A 17,324-nucleotide genomic window follows, 5' to 3' on the forward strand; every position below is an offset into this window, starting at 1 on the left:
ATTTTGCTACATCATAGGTAGGTGATATCTGTGAAGCAGCATATAATAACCGCGGTAATTTGGGTGATGATTGTGATAAGGATTCGGAGGAGTTTAAGAGGTTTTTGGCCGATGCCGAGCAACCTTTGTTTGAAGGCAGCGATTTAGTATTAGTGATAGTATGTTTACGGATTTACTTTCTTCCGTTGGCTCCTTACTTCCTAAAGATTACGTCTTGCCAAGTAATGCATACACAGCTAAGAAAACCCTATCCGGTTTAGGTCTTGAATATATTAACATCCATGTATGTCCGAACGAATGCATTCTATATAGAGGTGTAAATTCTGATTTTGTCGAGTGTCCCAAGTGCCACATATCTCGCTGGAAGTTAGGCAAGGATGGTAAAGTGAGAGTTAACGGCCCGGCTAAAGTTATGTGGTATTTTCCAATCATTCCAAGATTTAAACGGATGTTTAAGTCGAATTCTACCGCTGAGCTTCTGACTTGGCATGCTAACCAAAAAAGTCAAGATGGGTAGATGCGTCATCCAGCCGACTCTCCATGGCGGAATGTCGATTATAAATGGTCAGAATTCGGTAATGAGCCGAGAAATCTTCGATTAGCCATGGCGGCGGATGGTATAAACCCCCATAACAATGGCATGAACAATAGGTATAGCTGTTGGCCAGTAGTGTTGACAACATATAACCTTCCTCTGTGGTTGTGCATGAAAAGAAAGTTCTTGATGTTAACAATATTAGTGTCTGGTCCGCAAGAGCCAGGTAATAACATTGACGTCTTTTTGCAACCACTTATTGATGATCTCAAAAAGCTTTGGAAAGAAGGTGAACCAGATGTGTACGACGCTCATACTAAATCTTCTTTCACTTTGAGGGCCATATTAATGTGGACAATAAATGATTTTCCCGCTTATGGGAACTTGTTCGGTTGTGTCAATAAGGGTTATATGTGTTGTCCAGTTTGTGGCGACGATAGCGTAGCCAAGTATTTACCTCATACCAAGAAAATGTGTTTTCAAGGCCATCGTCGATATTTACCTAGGAATCATCCTTATAGGAGGAAAAAGACGGCTTTTAATGGTGAGCAAGAGTTAGGAAATGCTCGTCAAATCCTTTCTGGAGAAGAGGTGTTAAGGCGGCAGGAGCGGATTAAATTTGCTTTCGGGAATGCAGTAAAGAAGTCCAAAAAGGTCGACTGTCCATGGAAGAAAAAGTCAGTTTTCTTTGAGTTAGAATATTGGAAGTTTCATCATGTTCGTCACTGTCTCGATATTATGCACGTCGAGAAGAATGTGTGCGACAATCTTATTGGGACACTCCTAAATATTAAATTTAAAACTAAAGACAGCGAGGCCTCCCGACTTGATATGGTTGAAATGGGCATTAGGACAGATTTGGCTCCACAAAAAGTAGGAGCACGGAGAACGTACCTGCACCCTGCTGCTTATACTCTTTCAAAGGAAGAAAAAAGAAAACTGTTAAAGTCATTGTCATCAATGAAACTTCCCTATGGACATTCATCAAACATAAAAAATTGTGTCTCGATGCCTGATATGAAGTTATTTGGGCTGAAGTCTCACGACTGTCACATACTACTTCAACAGCTGCTCCCAGTTGCAATTCGTGGAATTCTCCCAAAAAGTGTATGGGTTAGCATCATTACGTTGTGTTTCTTTTTCAATTCTTTATGCACTAAATTTTTCGAGGTATCAAAATTGGATAAATTACAGTCAGATATAATATTAACCTTGTGCGAGCTGGAGAAAATATTCCCTCCCTCTTTTTTCGATGTAATGATACATCTTACGGTTCACTTGGTTAGAGAATTGCGTTTGTGTGGTCCGATTTTTTACAGATGGATGTATCCATTTGAACGGTTCAATAAGGTGCTGAAAAGTTATGTGCCAAACCGTTTATATCCGGAAGGTTGTATAGCTGAAAGCTATCTCGGAGAAGAATCTGTAGAATTTTGCATCAAGTTTGTTCGGCAGAGTTGCACAACTGCAGGTCTTCCGAAGGACAAAGCCAAACTTGATGGTCCGTTATCTCCTGCAATAATAAAGTCAGTCGAAGAAAAAGAGCGAGATGAGGCACACCTACATGTTCTTCAAAACAACTCGGAAGTGTATCCATACATCACGTAAGTTAAATTAATTAACCCTTGTCTCAATCTTCTTTATCGAGTATTTATGGTATTTCCTTATCAATACTTTTATTTCTAGGATGCACAGGGAATTATTAGAAGAAACCTATCGAGGGAAAACAAGACCGTGCAATGGCTAATCGGAGAGCACAATCGGTTATTTTCTAGTTGGTTTGAAAAAAAGGTCAGTGAAATGATAAGGAATGGAGAAGATGTCCCTGAAACGATAAGATGGCTTGCAGGCAAACCGTCTTTTTCCGTATTGACTTATGAAGGCTTTCTCGTTGATGGGGTTCGATATTTCACAAAAGACCGAGATAATGCGCGGGTGGTCCAAAATAGTGGCATGTCTTTAGTTGCTAAGACTGTCCAAGTGAGTAGTGCCAAGGATTTAAATCCCGTGGAGAGCGATATGACATTTTATGGCGTTATTGAAGAAATTTGGGAGTTGGATTACCGTGCATTTAAGGCTCTGCTATTCTTGTGCAGATGGGCAGATAGCGATGGAGGTGTCAAGGTCGACGATCTCGGCTTCACACTTGTGGACCTTAGTCGACAAGGTCACAAAAATGATAAGTACGGATCGGTTGACCAGGTCAAGCAAGTTTTCTATGTCGACGATCCAGTCGATATTACCTGGTCAGTTGTATTAACTTCTACGAATCGAGATTACCATGAGGTGTATAATGACGACGATTTAGGGGACACAACACTGGAAAATCCTCCATTTTGCTCTCAAATCCCTAAAGTAGATGTCCCAGTAGATGTAGATGATGATGCAGATGAGCCTAGTCTTGGAAATCAATGAGAGGATGTCGAGGGAATTTGGATTAGAAAATGATTACATTTTGAATTTGGATGTCGATGTATTTTTAATTAATTTCGATATTTGTATTATTGTGAGAGATAGAAGTATGCTTTTGGGACATGTTTAAAATTGTACTTTTGCTAAACCCTGGATAATTTGTCTTTGATTTTTAGTTGTTTCATAGTTACAATGCATTTTGCATTTGTTACATTCGCGTTATTTCTATATAATTGTCTGCTCTTTATTTTATTTATTTTTTATGTTTTACTATAATGCATTTAGAACGCTTATTCCCACTGTTGATTATTATATATAGCTAATTATGTACACCATGCATTTCAGGAATTGCAAGCACATGAATGGGGAAGAAGAAACCCAGAACACTGATATCTAAAAAAGCAGTGACAGAGGAGGGCGGTGAGAAAAATGAAGAAAAGCAACTGGAAGTGAAGCAATTGACACCTGAAAAGCAAACTGATGTGAAACAATTGACACCAGAAAAGCAACTGGATGCCGCACAGCCTACAGATGACCCTGGAGAAGATGTAAAAAAGGCAGACTCTGATGTTCCACAAGAGACGGTTACAAGTATAGAATCTAGGAAAAGAAAAACTGGAGCAACACGTGGTGTTTGTGCTATGCACAAGGTCGTAACGAAGAAAGCTCAAAGACAAAAGTTCAAAATCAGATACAACAGAATCGGAATTCCCATTGGTGACACAAGGCACACCTTGCAGTCTTATATTGACATGCTGGCGAGGACGATGGTGCCAATTGATCTTGAAAATTGGCTAACAATGGATGAGGAGTTAAAAGCGAAGATATGGAGTGATGTGCAGGTAAAATAAATCATGTTTATTTTACCTAAATATTGTAACTTGTTTAGTATATGAGTTTTTACCTTGTACATGGTTATTTTTTCCTCTCAGGATACTTTCAAAGTAGCTCCGGAAAGTGAGGGGTTGGTCTTAAAGTCAGCGGGTACGAAGTGGAGACAATTCAAGTATGAATTAACCAGAAAATTTGTGAAGCCGTATATTGGAAAGAAGAAGAAGCTAAGCAAGCCCCTCCAAAATATGCGTATATTGGCAAGGACTGTTGGAGAAGATTTGTGGATGTGAGGACTGGTAAAAGCTGGGATGTATATCTTTCATATTTATATCTTTCACATTTATCGTGGTATATTTGAATTAGTGTTGAATTTAATATATCTTGCGTGCAGGAGATTAGTAAAGTGCAAAGCGAGCGAGTTAGCGAGTGAAAATATCCACACAGAACCTCAAGGAAAGGATATATTAGTTTGGAGGAAGATGAAGTACGGGTTTCTTGCTATCTCTGAAATTTAGTATAGTATTGCACTTATTTTATTAAACATTTTTATTTCTTCATTTTTTAACAGATCAAAGCAGGGCGACTGGCCCCTGAAGAATTACCTGATCGAGCAATTTTCTGGAAAAAAGCTCGTACGCCACCAGATGGAGTTATTGATGAAGAGTTGGCTAAGACATTTGAAAAAATTGTAAGTTCCAGATTTAATTGAACTTCTTTTAATTTTAGTTGCACCATTTTTCAATTTAATTACATTTTTAAATTCATATGCAGTTTTAAATTTAATTGTACTACCTTTCAATTTAATTGCATTTTTAATTGCATCTATTTTCAATTTAATTGTATTTAAAAATTTAGTTGCAGTTTTAATTTTAATTGCACTTCTTTTTAATTTTATGTGCACTTCTTTTTAATTTTAATTGCACTTCTTTTTAATTTACTTGCACTGCTTTTTAATTTACTTGCTTTAATTTTAATTGTACATGTTTCCAATTTAATTGCATTTTTAAATTTAGTTTTAATTGCACTCCTATTTAATTTGTTTAATTTTAACAGGATGAACTACTTGAAAAGAAACGCAAGGGTGAGTTTGTACCGTCTGGAAGCGAGGATGTGCTTTCTATTGCACTGGAAACTCCTGAACATTCTGGTAGAGTTCGAGGAGTTGGAAGCTTTGTAAATCCATCGACATACTTTAATTTACCGAAAGGGAAAGACAAGAAGAGCAGAGTGAGAAAAACAGAGTTTAAACAAACAAAGAATGACTTTGAGAAAAGAAATGAGGATCTTATGTTACAGATTGCTGAGCTGAAGAATGCGATGAAGGAAATGGCTAGTGCAGCCAAACTCCACTCACCGATGTTGTTTGATAAGGCAAGTTATCGACTAGAAGAAAAAGAAGGAGTTGCTAAAATGAAGCAAAACTGTGGTCTTACTGCTGTACGTGAATTGATGGTTGAAAACAATAATGGTAATGGTGATGACTATGTGGACATTAATCATTTTGACCCTCTGCCTGGGAAAAAGGTAAAAAAGTATTGTACGTATATCTCTCAATATTTTTGCAATTGTTGCCAGACTTATTATTTGACAATGCTTATAAATGTAATTTAGGATCCGCGAAAGTGCGAGCTGGCAGTGGATGTAATTGAAAACAAGGTACCTTTTGGTATGGTATTCTCCGAGGATGGAATGTCTACGTTAGTACATGGAGTGCCTCTTGAGCCCGGATATGCTCGTGTCCAGGTAGACGGAACCATCAAGAAAGACGCCTTAGTTTCGGTACCAATAGCTGGTGAAATAGAGACAGTCCGCCAAGCGGTTGGCTCCCTTGTAGCATGGCCTAAAAATTTGATCATCTTCAGTCCCCCCACTGCTAAAGTATTTTCTTAAAAATCAGAGAATTATAAATGCATTTTCTAAAAACTGTTAAGGTTTATGGAATACTTGTTTATTTGTTTATTTGTTTGTAGAAAAAGAAGGAAGTGAAGCCAAGGAAAACAAAGATTGTCAATGCGTATCAGAAATTGTCGGCTGAGATGAAGAGTGTGAAACCTACTGACAATGTTCCTTGAAGGTTTATGTTATTGTACATACATGCCATGGTCATATTGAAAGAAAGTGGAGACTCGATACAAATATCGTGTGGTGCTGAGGTGTTTGGAGTCGAAAAAGTCATTTTTTATTGCACGAGAATGTTATGGCCTTGTTGGAGTTTAAAATGATTGGCCAGGGCATAATATCCACATATATGGCGTATGTATTTTTTCCTCTTTATTTTTCCTTTTCAATTCATTAATATTGTTTTATTTTATTTTTTCGTGAGAACAAATTATGGAGAATATTTTATTTTTATTTGTAGGTATTTGTATACCGAGGTTCGTAAGAGAAAACTATCCAACATGTATGCATTTGTTGATCCAGCGGCCACTTTTAAGCTCAATGACGATTTTGAAGCTTATATTGTCGAACAGATGAATACAGGAGATTCTCGCATATTCCTCATGCCTCATAATGAGAAGTAACTTTTAGCGTTTGCAAAATTATAAAAAATTATAAACTGTCTCTATATTTTATAATTTCTTGTTGATTTATTTAACATTAAACAGTTATCACTGGATTTTGATTATGATTTGGGAATCGGAAATCTTCATTCTCAACCCCTTGGCCCATCCGACAAATTTTCCAAAATTGGAAGTAGCATTAACGCGGTAGTGTTAATTGAACTTTTTTTATATATGTTTGCTGTCTATTTTTTTTAGAATTTTTTATTTACGTATACTGCATGTTTACTCTGTACAGAGCGATGAGATCTTATAATGCTCAGACAGGATTGGTAAACAAAAACCCCAAGATTAAGAACCTTAGCGTAAGTATTCATTTGTGCACATTTGACTGTAGTATGGTTTTTTTGTAAATTTTTTCTTTTTTGGGATTGATTGATTGTTAATTTTTTGTTGGATTAGGGATCCCCGAAACAACCGGGTGGATACGAGTGTGGGTACGTTGTCATGCGTTACATGAAAGACATATTCGAAGATAAAGAAATGAAATTCATTACCAAGGTAATAAATGTACATTTAGCGCAATCTGCAAACACCTAGAATAAATGTACATTTATCAGGGCATATTTATATTTATAGTATAGTATGCTAATTCACTATTTTTGCACTCTGTAAATTTCACAGTGGGCAGCTAAGACTTAAAACTCCTATACAAGGGAGGAACTTGATGAAGTGCCATTCGAGACTCTTCAATATGTCCAAGAGTTTGTTTAGTTTTCATGTTACCAGGGAACAATATTTAGTTTGATCTGTACACTATCATCTAGTTGGTGGTTTGTTCGTTTGGTTGGTCTTGTAATCTGCTTAAGTAGTCTGCTACCACGCTATTACCACGCTTTGCTGGAAATGACTTGCGTAATTAGACTACTTATGGCAGATCATGAATTGTGGATATTCGGTCTGACTTGTTTAAATGATTGTTATAACTTTTGTTGGATGATTTGCAACTTATTATATAACTTTTGTTGTATTGTCGTGCTTGTTTGGTGCTTGATATATAGCTAAAAAGCTTTTAGTATTTCAGTTTTTGTTTGCGATTAGTCAATTTCAGTTTTGATAGTTTTGGTTTGCGATTGGTTTGGTTTGTGATTGGTTTGCGATTGGTAATTTTTGGCTAGTTGAATATGTGAATAATACACATCACTGAAAATGTAAAAACCGATGTCTATGCTAATCAAAAACAACAGGCATATTGTGTTCTTTTGTATCCAAAACTGATGTATATACAACTCAATAACATCAGGCAAATCAATTCCAAACTTATGTTAAATCAAATAAACATAGGTTTTGAACCGATGTCTTTGATTTTAACATAAATTATATACTTTAGACAATGGTTCAAAACCAATGTCTTTGACCTTAAGAAAAATTATATAATTTTTACATCGGTTACTAACTGATGTGTAAAATGTGTTTTAACATCGGTTGAATGAACAACCATTGTAAAGTATAGACATCGGCTAAAAACCGATGTCTATGTTAATCTTTAACATCAGTTTTTAAACGAGGGTGATGTTAATAGTCTTAATAAACATCATATTTTAGAAAAAAACTGATGTAACAGGTTATAATCACACTGTGTGTGATATCTTTAAATTGATTATAATCTCTTAGTTTGCAAAATTAAAATGATGTTAGGTACTTATATAAGATAAAGGACATCAGTTTATTGCCAAAAAATGATGTGGAAAGCTATGTTTTACATCGGCCAAAAACCGATGTCAAAGGGGGGGACCTTTCTCTACACTGACGAAGACATCGGTCAAGATTTTTTTTACATCGGCTAATAACCGATGTCTATTCCAATTTTTCACATAGTGAATGTCCCTATTAAGGGTGAAATGCCAACCTTTATGCATTCCCCCATAGTTCATCTCAAGTTATCGAGGTTTTATCCTTAATTCCATCTTTAAAAAGGTACTTGCATCCTTTCATGGATAAATCAAGTCATATATCCCTAATAAGGGTATCTTATTCAATCATTCCCATCTCGATATTCTATACCTAATTTTACGATATCTTCCTTATTCAAACTGATGTCAATCCATATGGCCTCCAAAAGATAACAACGGTAATCCGCTTCTTTTTTTTGCCTGATTTGGTAATGATAACAAGGATCATCTGGAAGATATTGGTCATGTTCAATGTGAACTTCTTCTTACTAAATCCTCATTTACTTTTGTTGTTTATCTCAACAGTCATCTTAATGTTGGGATATCTTCTATACTTGGTGTCTCCCTTTTGAGCATTAAGTCACAAGTGTTACATACACTTCACATTTTTGAAGGTTACTTCCTTCATCCAATTTCTTAATTTCTTGCTTTCCTGTCTCCTCAGTCCATCTGTGTTCCCTTATTAATCCATCGATCTATCTCAGAGTTTCATCGAATACTCCCAAATTAAAGGGGATTAATTTTATGTATCATTTATGCCTTCAAACCTTGACTTTATCTCATGATTAGTCACCATCGCACTAATGATGACACACTTCTCTATTTTTATTGCTAGGGTTTCTTAGGGTTTCACATACTTAACTCCCTAATCGCTTCTCAACTCTATTTCCTTTATATCATTTTATACTTCTTCCCCTTTCAGTCTTTTATTTTTGTTTCTATTATAACCATTTCATGAACCAACACAACATAAGCATTGATTTCAAACATCTTGTCATTCTGGATTCATGTTCTTTAGACGAACCTTGACAACTTTCACAACCTATATTCATGGTTCATCATACTTGTCCACCTCTGGTATGGTTTTAAAACTTCTACACTTTCTCTCTATCTTCCTTAGCCTTCCACCAGCGGGTGGCCTCTCGCTTAGGAAGGTAAGTGGAAAAAATAGTCTTTTCGCTTCGTAGATCATTTAAAATCTCAAGTTATTCCTATTTTTTCTTTATCCAGGCTCTTGCCTCTACTGGGTCAGCTTGTTCCTTGGAACTTTGAGAGCTTGGCGACTTAAAGGTCCTAAAAGAATGTCCCAGCGCATTGTTTCTTCAGGGTGGTGGTTGAGGATAGAAGTACAAGTTTTGTTTAGGCAGGTCCATGAATTTCCCCATAGGAGTACCGTTGGGTTCTCCCTATCTTGCTCGACTTCTGTTTTATTAGTATGAAATGTTTCATCCTTCTCCCATAATCAGGGTTATCTTATACGTTAAAATACTTGTTTTCCACTTCATTATTTTATGGTTTCCTTCTATCTTGATGGTGACCTCCCTCACTATCACATTCAGGGTTTGCCCTAAATCTTATTCCTCGAACTATGGCTTTCATCTAAGATCCCGTCCTTAAGCTCTTGAACGTTTGGAACCAAAATTATGTAGGAACACCTCATTATTCCCTTATCATCTTTCTCGGTATTAATCTCTTCTCCAGTCATTGGCTTTGTGCCTTCATTCGTCACTTTTTCTTGGCACAATATGATCTTTTCCAATAATTTGGGCTGCATTGCAATCTCAAACATCTTTTCGGTACTGGCTCCGGTTACCTTCACTTCTATTTCCATTTTCTCGAAATCTCTTATCAACTCTTCCGAAGACATTATCATATTGAGTTTCTCCTTTACTAAGGGCGTCAGCCACCACATTGGATTTCCCTCGATAATAAAGAATCTCATGACCGTAATCCTTGATTAGCTCTAACAACCTCCTTTGGCGCATGTTGAGCTCTTTCTGCGTAAAAATATACTTGAGCTCTTGGGTTTGCGTAAACCTCGCACTTCTCTCTATACAAGTAGTGCCTCCAATCTTTAGGGTAAAACTATTACCGTGAGCTCAAGATCATGGGTGGGGATATCGAATTTTATATTCCCTTGATTGTCTTGACGCGTACGAAATTACCTTATCGTGCTGCATATGCACGCACCCTAATCCCTTGTGCGAAGCATCACTATAAATCACAAAACCTCCTTTTTCCCTCCAACAACGCCAACGCAGGGGCCGTCACCAATCATTTCTTTAGTTCTTGGAAGCTGTTCTCGCATTTCTCTATCCATTTGAACTTTTCAGTCTTACGAGTAAGTCACGTTAAAGGGGCTGCGATCTTTGCAAAATTTTGAACGATTCTACGGTAGTAACCGGCAATTCCTATCTCTTGTAGTTTTTCCGACTACGGTCATCAATTCCTCAGTGATCAAATTTTTAGTCTTGTCAAGATCCTCCTCGGGATCTGCCTCAGCATAATCTCTTCTGGGACAACCTCCTCAATGGCTACACCCTCAACATGAGCATTATTTGGTCCCTCATTAGGGCGCACTATCGGATTCACAATCTGATCTCCAATAAATAATTAAACATTATCGCGTTGTTGCTCCTCAATCTCAGGGTTCGGTGCCCCGCTACCGTATATGATATTTATAAGGGTTCCCGTAAGGGTTTTAACTGTCAGTACTACGTAGGTAGTCCGACTATAAACTTGGAAAGATTTCTTATTATCTTAGTGAACTTATCAATTTAACGACGCATCATCTCTGAGTTTTATAACGCTTAGCTCTGATACCATTTCCGTAACACCCCCAAATTCGGGGTCGAGGATCCGGGTAGTCACGAGTTCCATTTCCCTTAATAACAATATACACACACCACAAGTTATACTCTCAAAGATGAATATCAAAAATAACACAAGTGATTTTTTTAACAATTACAAGTCATTACACCTCAAAAGGATTTCTGAATAAATTTACATATTCTTTGTCATTATTACAATTCATAAATATACATAAGCCTGGTACATCAAATGTTGAAAGCCTAGCCTATTGGTAGTTCTCACCTCATCTACAGCGGCATCAACGCCTACAGGAAACTGCGGAACGTTTCATATCCCCTTGTGAAATGGGAACTTGGTCCTGTTCATATTGTCTAGCTGTTGTTGTGTGATGAAAGAATAAAGCAAGGGTGAACAACAATCCCACAAAAATAACATGTATAATAATTAACAATATATGAGCATTCTCATAGTACTAATGAAATTCTTGGTCAAGAAGAAATGAACCAAGTTTGATATCTTAACGCGATGAAGTCGCAAAATATTCAGTGTATATATATATATTTCAAATTCTTTTAAATCCTCTTTCATGCATAATATACACAGAGTTCCAGTTTATAACTGTATGAAAATATCGTTTCAAGGTGATCTCATATATCTAACCTTGTCTCAACATTTTTCTGAAAATCTTTGTCATGCATAGATAATCATTTACTAGATATAAGTTGAAAAGATGAATTTAAAAGATACTCCAGTATACTTATATCTTTTCTAAATAGTACTTTCCCTACCACCGTTCAAGGTATAATCAGTTTCAAAAGTTCATCACATAGATGAGACTACAAGATAAGACTTGAATAGCAATCTTTAAAATATAATTTGGAAGAAATGAAGTTACGAGATACTTCATTAAGTCCCGATATATATACTCACATATATATATATATCCCTCATACTTTCCTTGAATACATCTTTTACGAAAAGTATAAACAGAGTTGTAATATCCAATGAATTTGGAAAGAAGAAAACCTTGGCAAAAACCTGATAACTTACTGATCAGGCAAAGATACCAATTAAGTCACCTTTTCTACTAGTAGATGGATGAATTCCCCTTTGGTCATCACCCTGGCTGTAACATCCGGGAAATATCGTGTAATTATTTTTATCAATAAATAATTATTATGTGAGTATTATGTTATTTTTGATGAATTATCGGATGATTGGTGTTGATATTTGAATGTTTATATAAAATATGAGTATATTAATTTTATTATGTTCAGAATAAAATATAGATGATTGTGATATTTTCTGGTAATTTTTGGAATATTATATGATTTATATTGATTTATGAATTTAATAATTATTTTCCAAATAATTACAAAAATGTTTTATAAAGCCGGGAATTGTCCAACCTCGACCGTTTTTACATTTTTACAACCCGAAACACTTCCGAAAAACTCCTTCCTAACCTAATCTGTAATTCCAGACATTCTTCATGTTTTGACTTTTTCGATCCGGATTACGGTTTGACCCATACGCGTCCCGGCGTACAATTTTTGATACGATAATCATTTCTATAAAGCTACAAAACCCGTATTCCCAAAAGACGGGATAATCTTACATTATTTTCTTATAAAGTGTTTTATAAGAAGCCCCCGGTTGGGATAATTATCCAATACGCATACCAAATCGGATCGTTTTTGCAGTTACTTAGCGGCTAAGTAACTAATTTATTGATCCAAAATGATCCAACATGATCCAATATTCCATAAATATATCTAGCCCTTTTATTATTTCATTTTATTCATATAATCATAATCAGTCAATAAATTCCCGTAAAATATAGAGAATTCCCTAATAAAACGTTGTATTCTTGATAATCAAACCCACGAACGAGGGCGTTATTGAACTCCGGTTCGGATGTGCCATATATCAAATCGAAGCTCTCGAAAAGTACTTTCATAATCAATCATCTGTTTTTATGCAGTAATTAAGGTATTTTTCTTATTTATTTATTTTAATTCGAATCATTTAAAGATTAAATTATGAAAATTTGTTCTTGATGTTGTTGATATGATTTGATGATTCCATCATGTAGGTAATATTTTTCTGATCAATTTGGTATATTATATGTCAAAAATTGAGTTCAATAACATATAATAATTGAGGTTTGATTTTCTGAAAATTATTGAAAATTTGTTCTTGGTGTTCTTGAGAATCAATCGATCATTTGAAGGTGATTCTGATCTCCAAATTTCAAGTATGAGTAACCAAAATGCATCTCAGATCACCCCCTATCATTTTATATCATCAAATCATTTCGAGGATAGGTAATTTTTCAATTCATAATTTTAGGGTTTATAGCTGATTTAGGAGTTTCTTGTTCTTGAATCTTTTGTTGATTCTGATGTTAGGGATAGATTTATTACATGATTTGTAGTCGATTTGTATATAAAATTATTGATTTTAACCCCCGGAGTAGTATAAACGAGGTATTGAATTTTATTGGTTTTTACTTTTGATTTTCTGAGTTTGATTGTGTTGGTTGGCTTGTTTAGATTGTTGTGTTCAATTCTAAATATTCTTAACTTCGATTTAAGCTATTATACGTGGGTTTGGCTTCGATTTTTGTCAAAATCAAATTTTTCGATCATAGCAATCGGATTTTGCCTCGATTTGATCGGAATTTGCGATACAGTGATCGTTTGAGAGTTAGAATGTTAGAATCATGTCTGGGAAGCTCTCTAGAACTGATTTGGATGAAAAACTGAATCAAACGAAGGTGATTTGACCCCGATTCATGGCTGTGGTGTAATGCCCCCAAATCCAGGGTCAAGGGATTTGGTCGTCACTATGAAACCTCAATCCAAATTAACATGTTTAATCAATAAACAAATGCCAGCAGAAGATATTTAGCATAAATGACCCCAAACTAATCCAAGATCTTTTAAGGTTACAGTTCTAGAAACAAGATATCCAAATTCCACAAATAAATTTTTCACTTTCTTTTATAACTCTTTGCAACAATTCTCAATCTCAAAACTTAACCCACTAGTATAACTTCGAAAAGAAGTATACTAGGCCCAACTATAAAATACACAACTATAATATAATATAGTATAAACAACTTTACACAATAAAACTTACACTAGTTCGCAAACCCTGGACCAACCACCTTCCAAAAGCTTCTTATTTGCTTCCTCGAATTACGCAGCTAAACACCGCAAGCTAATCCTCACCGGAGGTTAAATTTGAAAACAGGCAAGTATGAGCGAAAGAAATGCTCAACAAGATCATTATGATATATATAGGGTCTTTTGATATAAAACCGACATCTGCATTAGAGCAGAACATTTAAAATCATAATTGTTGAATCATAAAATTTTAGTTGAGGAACCCTAAAATTGGTTCCTTAATTGTATTCAAAACCATTTTGATATTTTTGAGCGAAATGCTTCAGCAATACTTTGAATCTTGACGAGAATAAAACTCGTAAAGCAGTGTTTACGGAAATATCGTAAACAACAATAACATGAAACAATGATTATTGATTGAATCACAAACTTTATTCAAAATTGAACTCTTGAAATTAATACTTATTTTGTTGTCATATCAAATTAGATATTAATACGAACTTTGATGCTCACAACCTACCCGCGCTAAAATAGGGAAGTCAACATCAATCATCTGCATTAATACCACCTTTGATATTTAACAACAACTTAAATATCAACATCAATCAACAACCGAATTAAAACTGTATTCCACCTTTATTCAAAACCAAAACAGTTGATAAATCATTCCTTATAAGATTATCAAAAGCAATATAATAATTTAGATTGGAATCCTCGAACGACGGTGTGTTACCGCCGGTGATCAGCCGCGGAGCAACACCGGTATGTCGAAGCATATCCAACTAAACAAATGGGGCACCCAATGCACATATCGGACTAATGGTATTATATCTTGTATAATACCTAAATCTCCGTTGGACCGCCGCCACGGCCTCTTACGCAACCATCCAATCTTAAAACATTTTATTGAAAGGGGTCATAATACTCGACACCTTTATAAACTTTTATTCACCCATTTACTTGGGAAGAAAAACCAAAACAACGTCATCTTTCTCAAATCCAAAACATTTATAAATCCGATAGTTGGATAAGTAAAAGACTTGACTATTCTGAATATAGAATAGCAGATAAGTACTTGCATAAACGGAATCATTGATTTCAGCGATATGTAAAATATTTATCTATTCGGAACTGAGAATAGGGAAACCAATACTTGCATAAGAAGATTTAAAATAAATATCACTTGAACAATAAGTAATGATAGGGATACTTGCCTTTTGAGATTTAGCATTTAGTCACACTCGCAAAAACGCATATATTCTGACATTCTGTCTCAAAACATCTCCGTCTTGCTTTTCAACATTTTACTGATATGCTGCTCCTGCGATTGCAAGAAGCCAGATACCCAATACCATTCCATCTTACTCTTTTTAATGTCTAGTCCCGATCAACTCGAGCGATCCGCATCTATAATTAAAAGATATAATTTTAATCGTCTAAACGATAATTGCTCGACAAACTGCGCGTTAAACCCTATCGTCTACCTATACGATAGCACACATATAAAGGAAACAGTCAAACACAAGACTCTTGACTCATGTACGCACGCAATTCACATAACATATAAACATATAAGCCACATATCAATAAATTTTTACCACACATGACTCGATTCGCTAAACGACTTGACTCGGTACTTTAAGAATTTAAAACGGGTCAAAATATGATTTATTGATCAATAAACGACTCAGAATGATTTGCGAAAACAATCGAGTCCGGGAAACAAAAGAATTTAGGTCTAGAAAGTATTTTTAAAGAAAGCAAAATATTTTTCCGAGTCTATATACGTTCGTTTCGTAATAAACGGATGAACAGTTTATTTAATACGAATAAAATAAGAATAAATCCTTTAAGAATATTTATCGAGCTTTAATTTTATTTTGAAGTTCGAAACTACTTTTCAGAATTTTTAAATCATAAGAAATAATTAACTCTAATTAAATAATCAATTAAAATTCATTAACTAAATAATTTGGATTTATTTTCGAATAATAATAAAAATAATAATCTTCAAAACTAAAAATAATATTCGCTTGGAAATCGGACAACACCTCCTCTATTTCTCGGACTGTCATTCGATATCATATCAACACAACCAACAATAATCAACACAACAATTTATATTTACGCGTATAAACACTCCAGAAATGAATAACACGGTCAAAAATGACTTCTACAACCACTTCTAAAAATTACGCAATAAATATATAAACACTAACATGTTATAATATACCCAAAATATAAAGGCAGAATCTCGGAATCCTTACCCAAAATAAATTCCGGTCACCTCGAGGAGAATATCTGATGTCCGGAAAATATCTCCAGAAAAATCCGAAATTAATAGACATAGACATATACACGTTGAGATGCCATGTGAAGTAATCAACACCGTCATACTCCTTTTTAATGTCCCGAATATAAATTAAAACGGAAATATAACGAAATTATGCCCCGTAAATTAACTCCTCTAAATCTTGCAAAATATATACCTATGCGTAGGTATCGAAGTGCTGATCGTTTATATATATAACAGTTGAAATTTGGACGGACGGTTGACAAGATATAAATTTTTGAAAATTAAAAATTAAAAAAATATATATAACAGAGAAGAGATAGAAAAAGGTAAAGGAAAGGGAAGGGAGGGGTGCGGGGAAAGAATGACAATGGGAGGGAGGGTTAGGGGGGGCGCGTGGCGAGGGGCGCGTGGCGGGGGGGCGCGTGGCGGGGGGTGGGGAGGGGCTGACACGTTTTTTTTAAACTAAATTCAGTACAATATTTAAACAATTAGCCCAAAATTAATAATTAGCAAGGGAATAATATTTAATCTAATAAATATAAATTTTATATCAAAATGTCCCATAAATTATGAATATTCTAAATATGCGAAAATATAAAATATTTGGAAGTCTCACGATTTTATAAAAATAAAAATACAATTTTTTGGGGTTTGACGTCCCGATAGGGGCCCGGTCCGATAATTTTTATGAAACCGAAATACTTCTAAATTTCTTGTAATATTTAAAAACTAAAAAACTAAAATTTTCAAAATTTTTAAAATATTTTTGGATCGCGCATCAGACCCGTATTTTACGATTTAACGAACAAAAGTGCTTGTAAATATAATCCGAAAAATTTCCGAAACAATTTTAAAATTCTCCAAATATTCAAAACTCAAGAAAATATAAATTTCATGATTTTTGAAATATTCTGGAATTTAATACTGAATTTACACTGATATATCGGATCCAAAATAGATTACTTAGCCGATAAGTAACTATAAAAATGATACAATTGAATACCATATTTGAATAATTATCAAACCCGAACTTTTTATAAAACACCCTATGAGAAAATAATGTAAAAATAT

General features: G+C 34.9%; 1 protein-coding gene across 1 annotated transcript; it reads left to right on the forward strand.

Moving 5' to 3' along the window:
• The first annotated feature begins 517 nt into the window (after positions 1 to 517).
• On the forward strand, positions 518 to 2,143 carry LOC141695531 (uncharacterized). The gene has a single exon (XM_074499770.1). It carries the CDS (start codon positions 518 to 520, stop codon positions 2,141 to 2,143), a length of 1,626 nt encoding a protein of 541 aa, XP_074355871.1.
• The last annotated feature ends 15,181 nt before the right edge of the window (positions 2,144 to 17,324 follow it).

This window comes from Apium graveolens, chromosome 11 (genome assembly GCF_009905375.1).
Source record: "Apium graveolens cultivar Ventura chromosome 11, ASM990537v1, whole genome shotgun sequence".
In the NCBI taxonomy this organism is placed as follows: Eukaryota; Viridiplantae; Streptophyta; class Magnoliopsida; order Apiales; family Apiaceae; genus Apium; species Apium graveolens.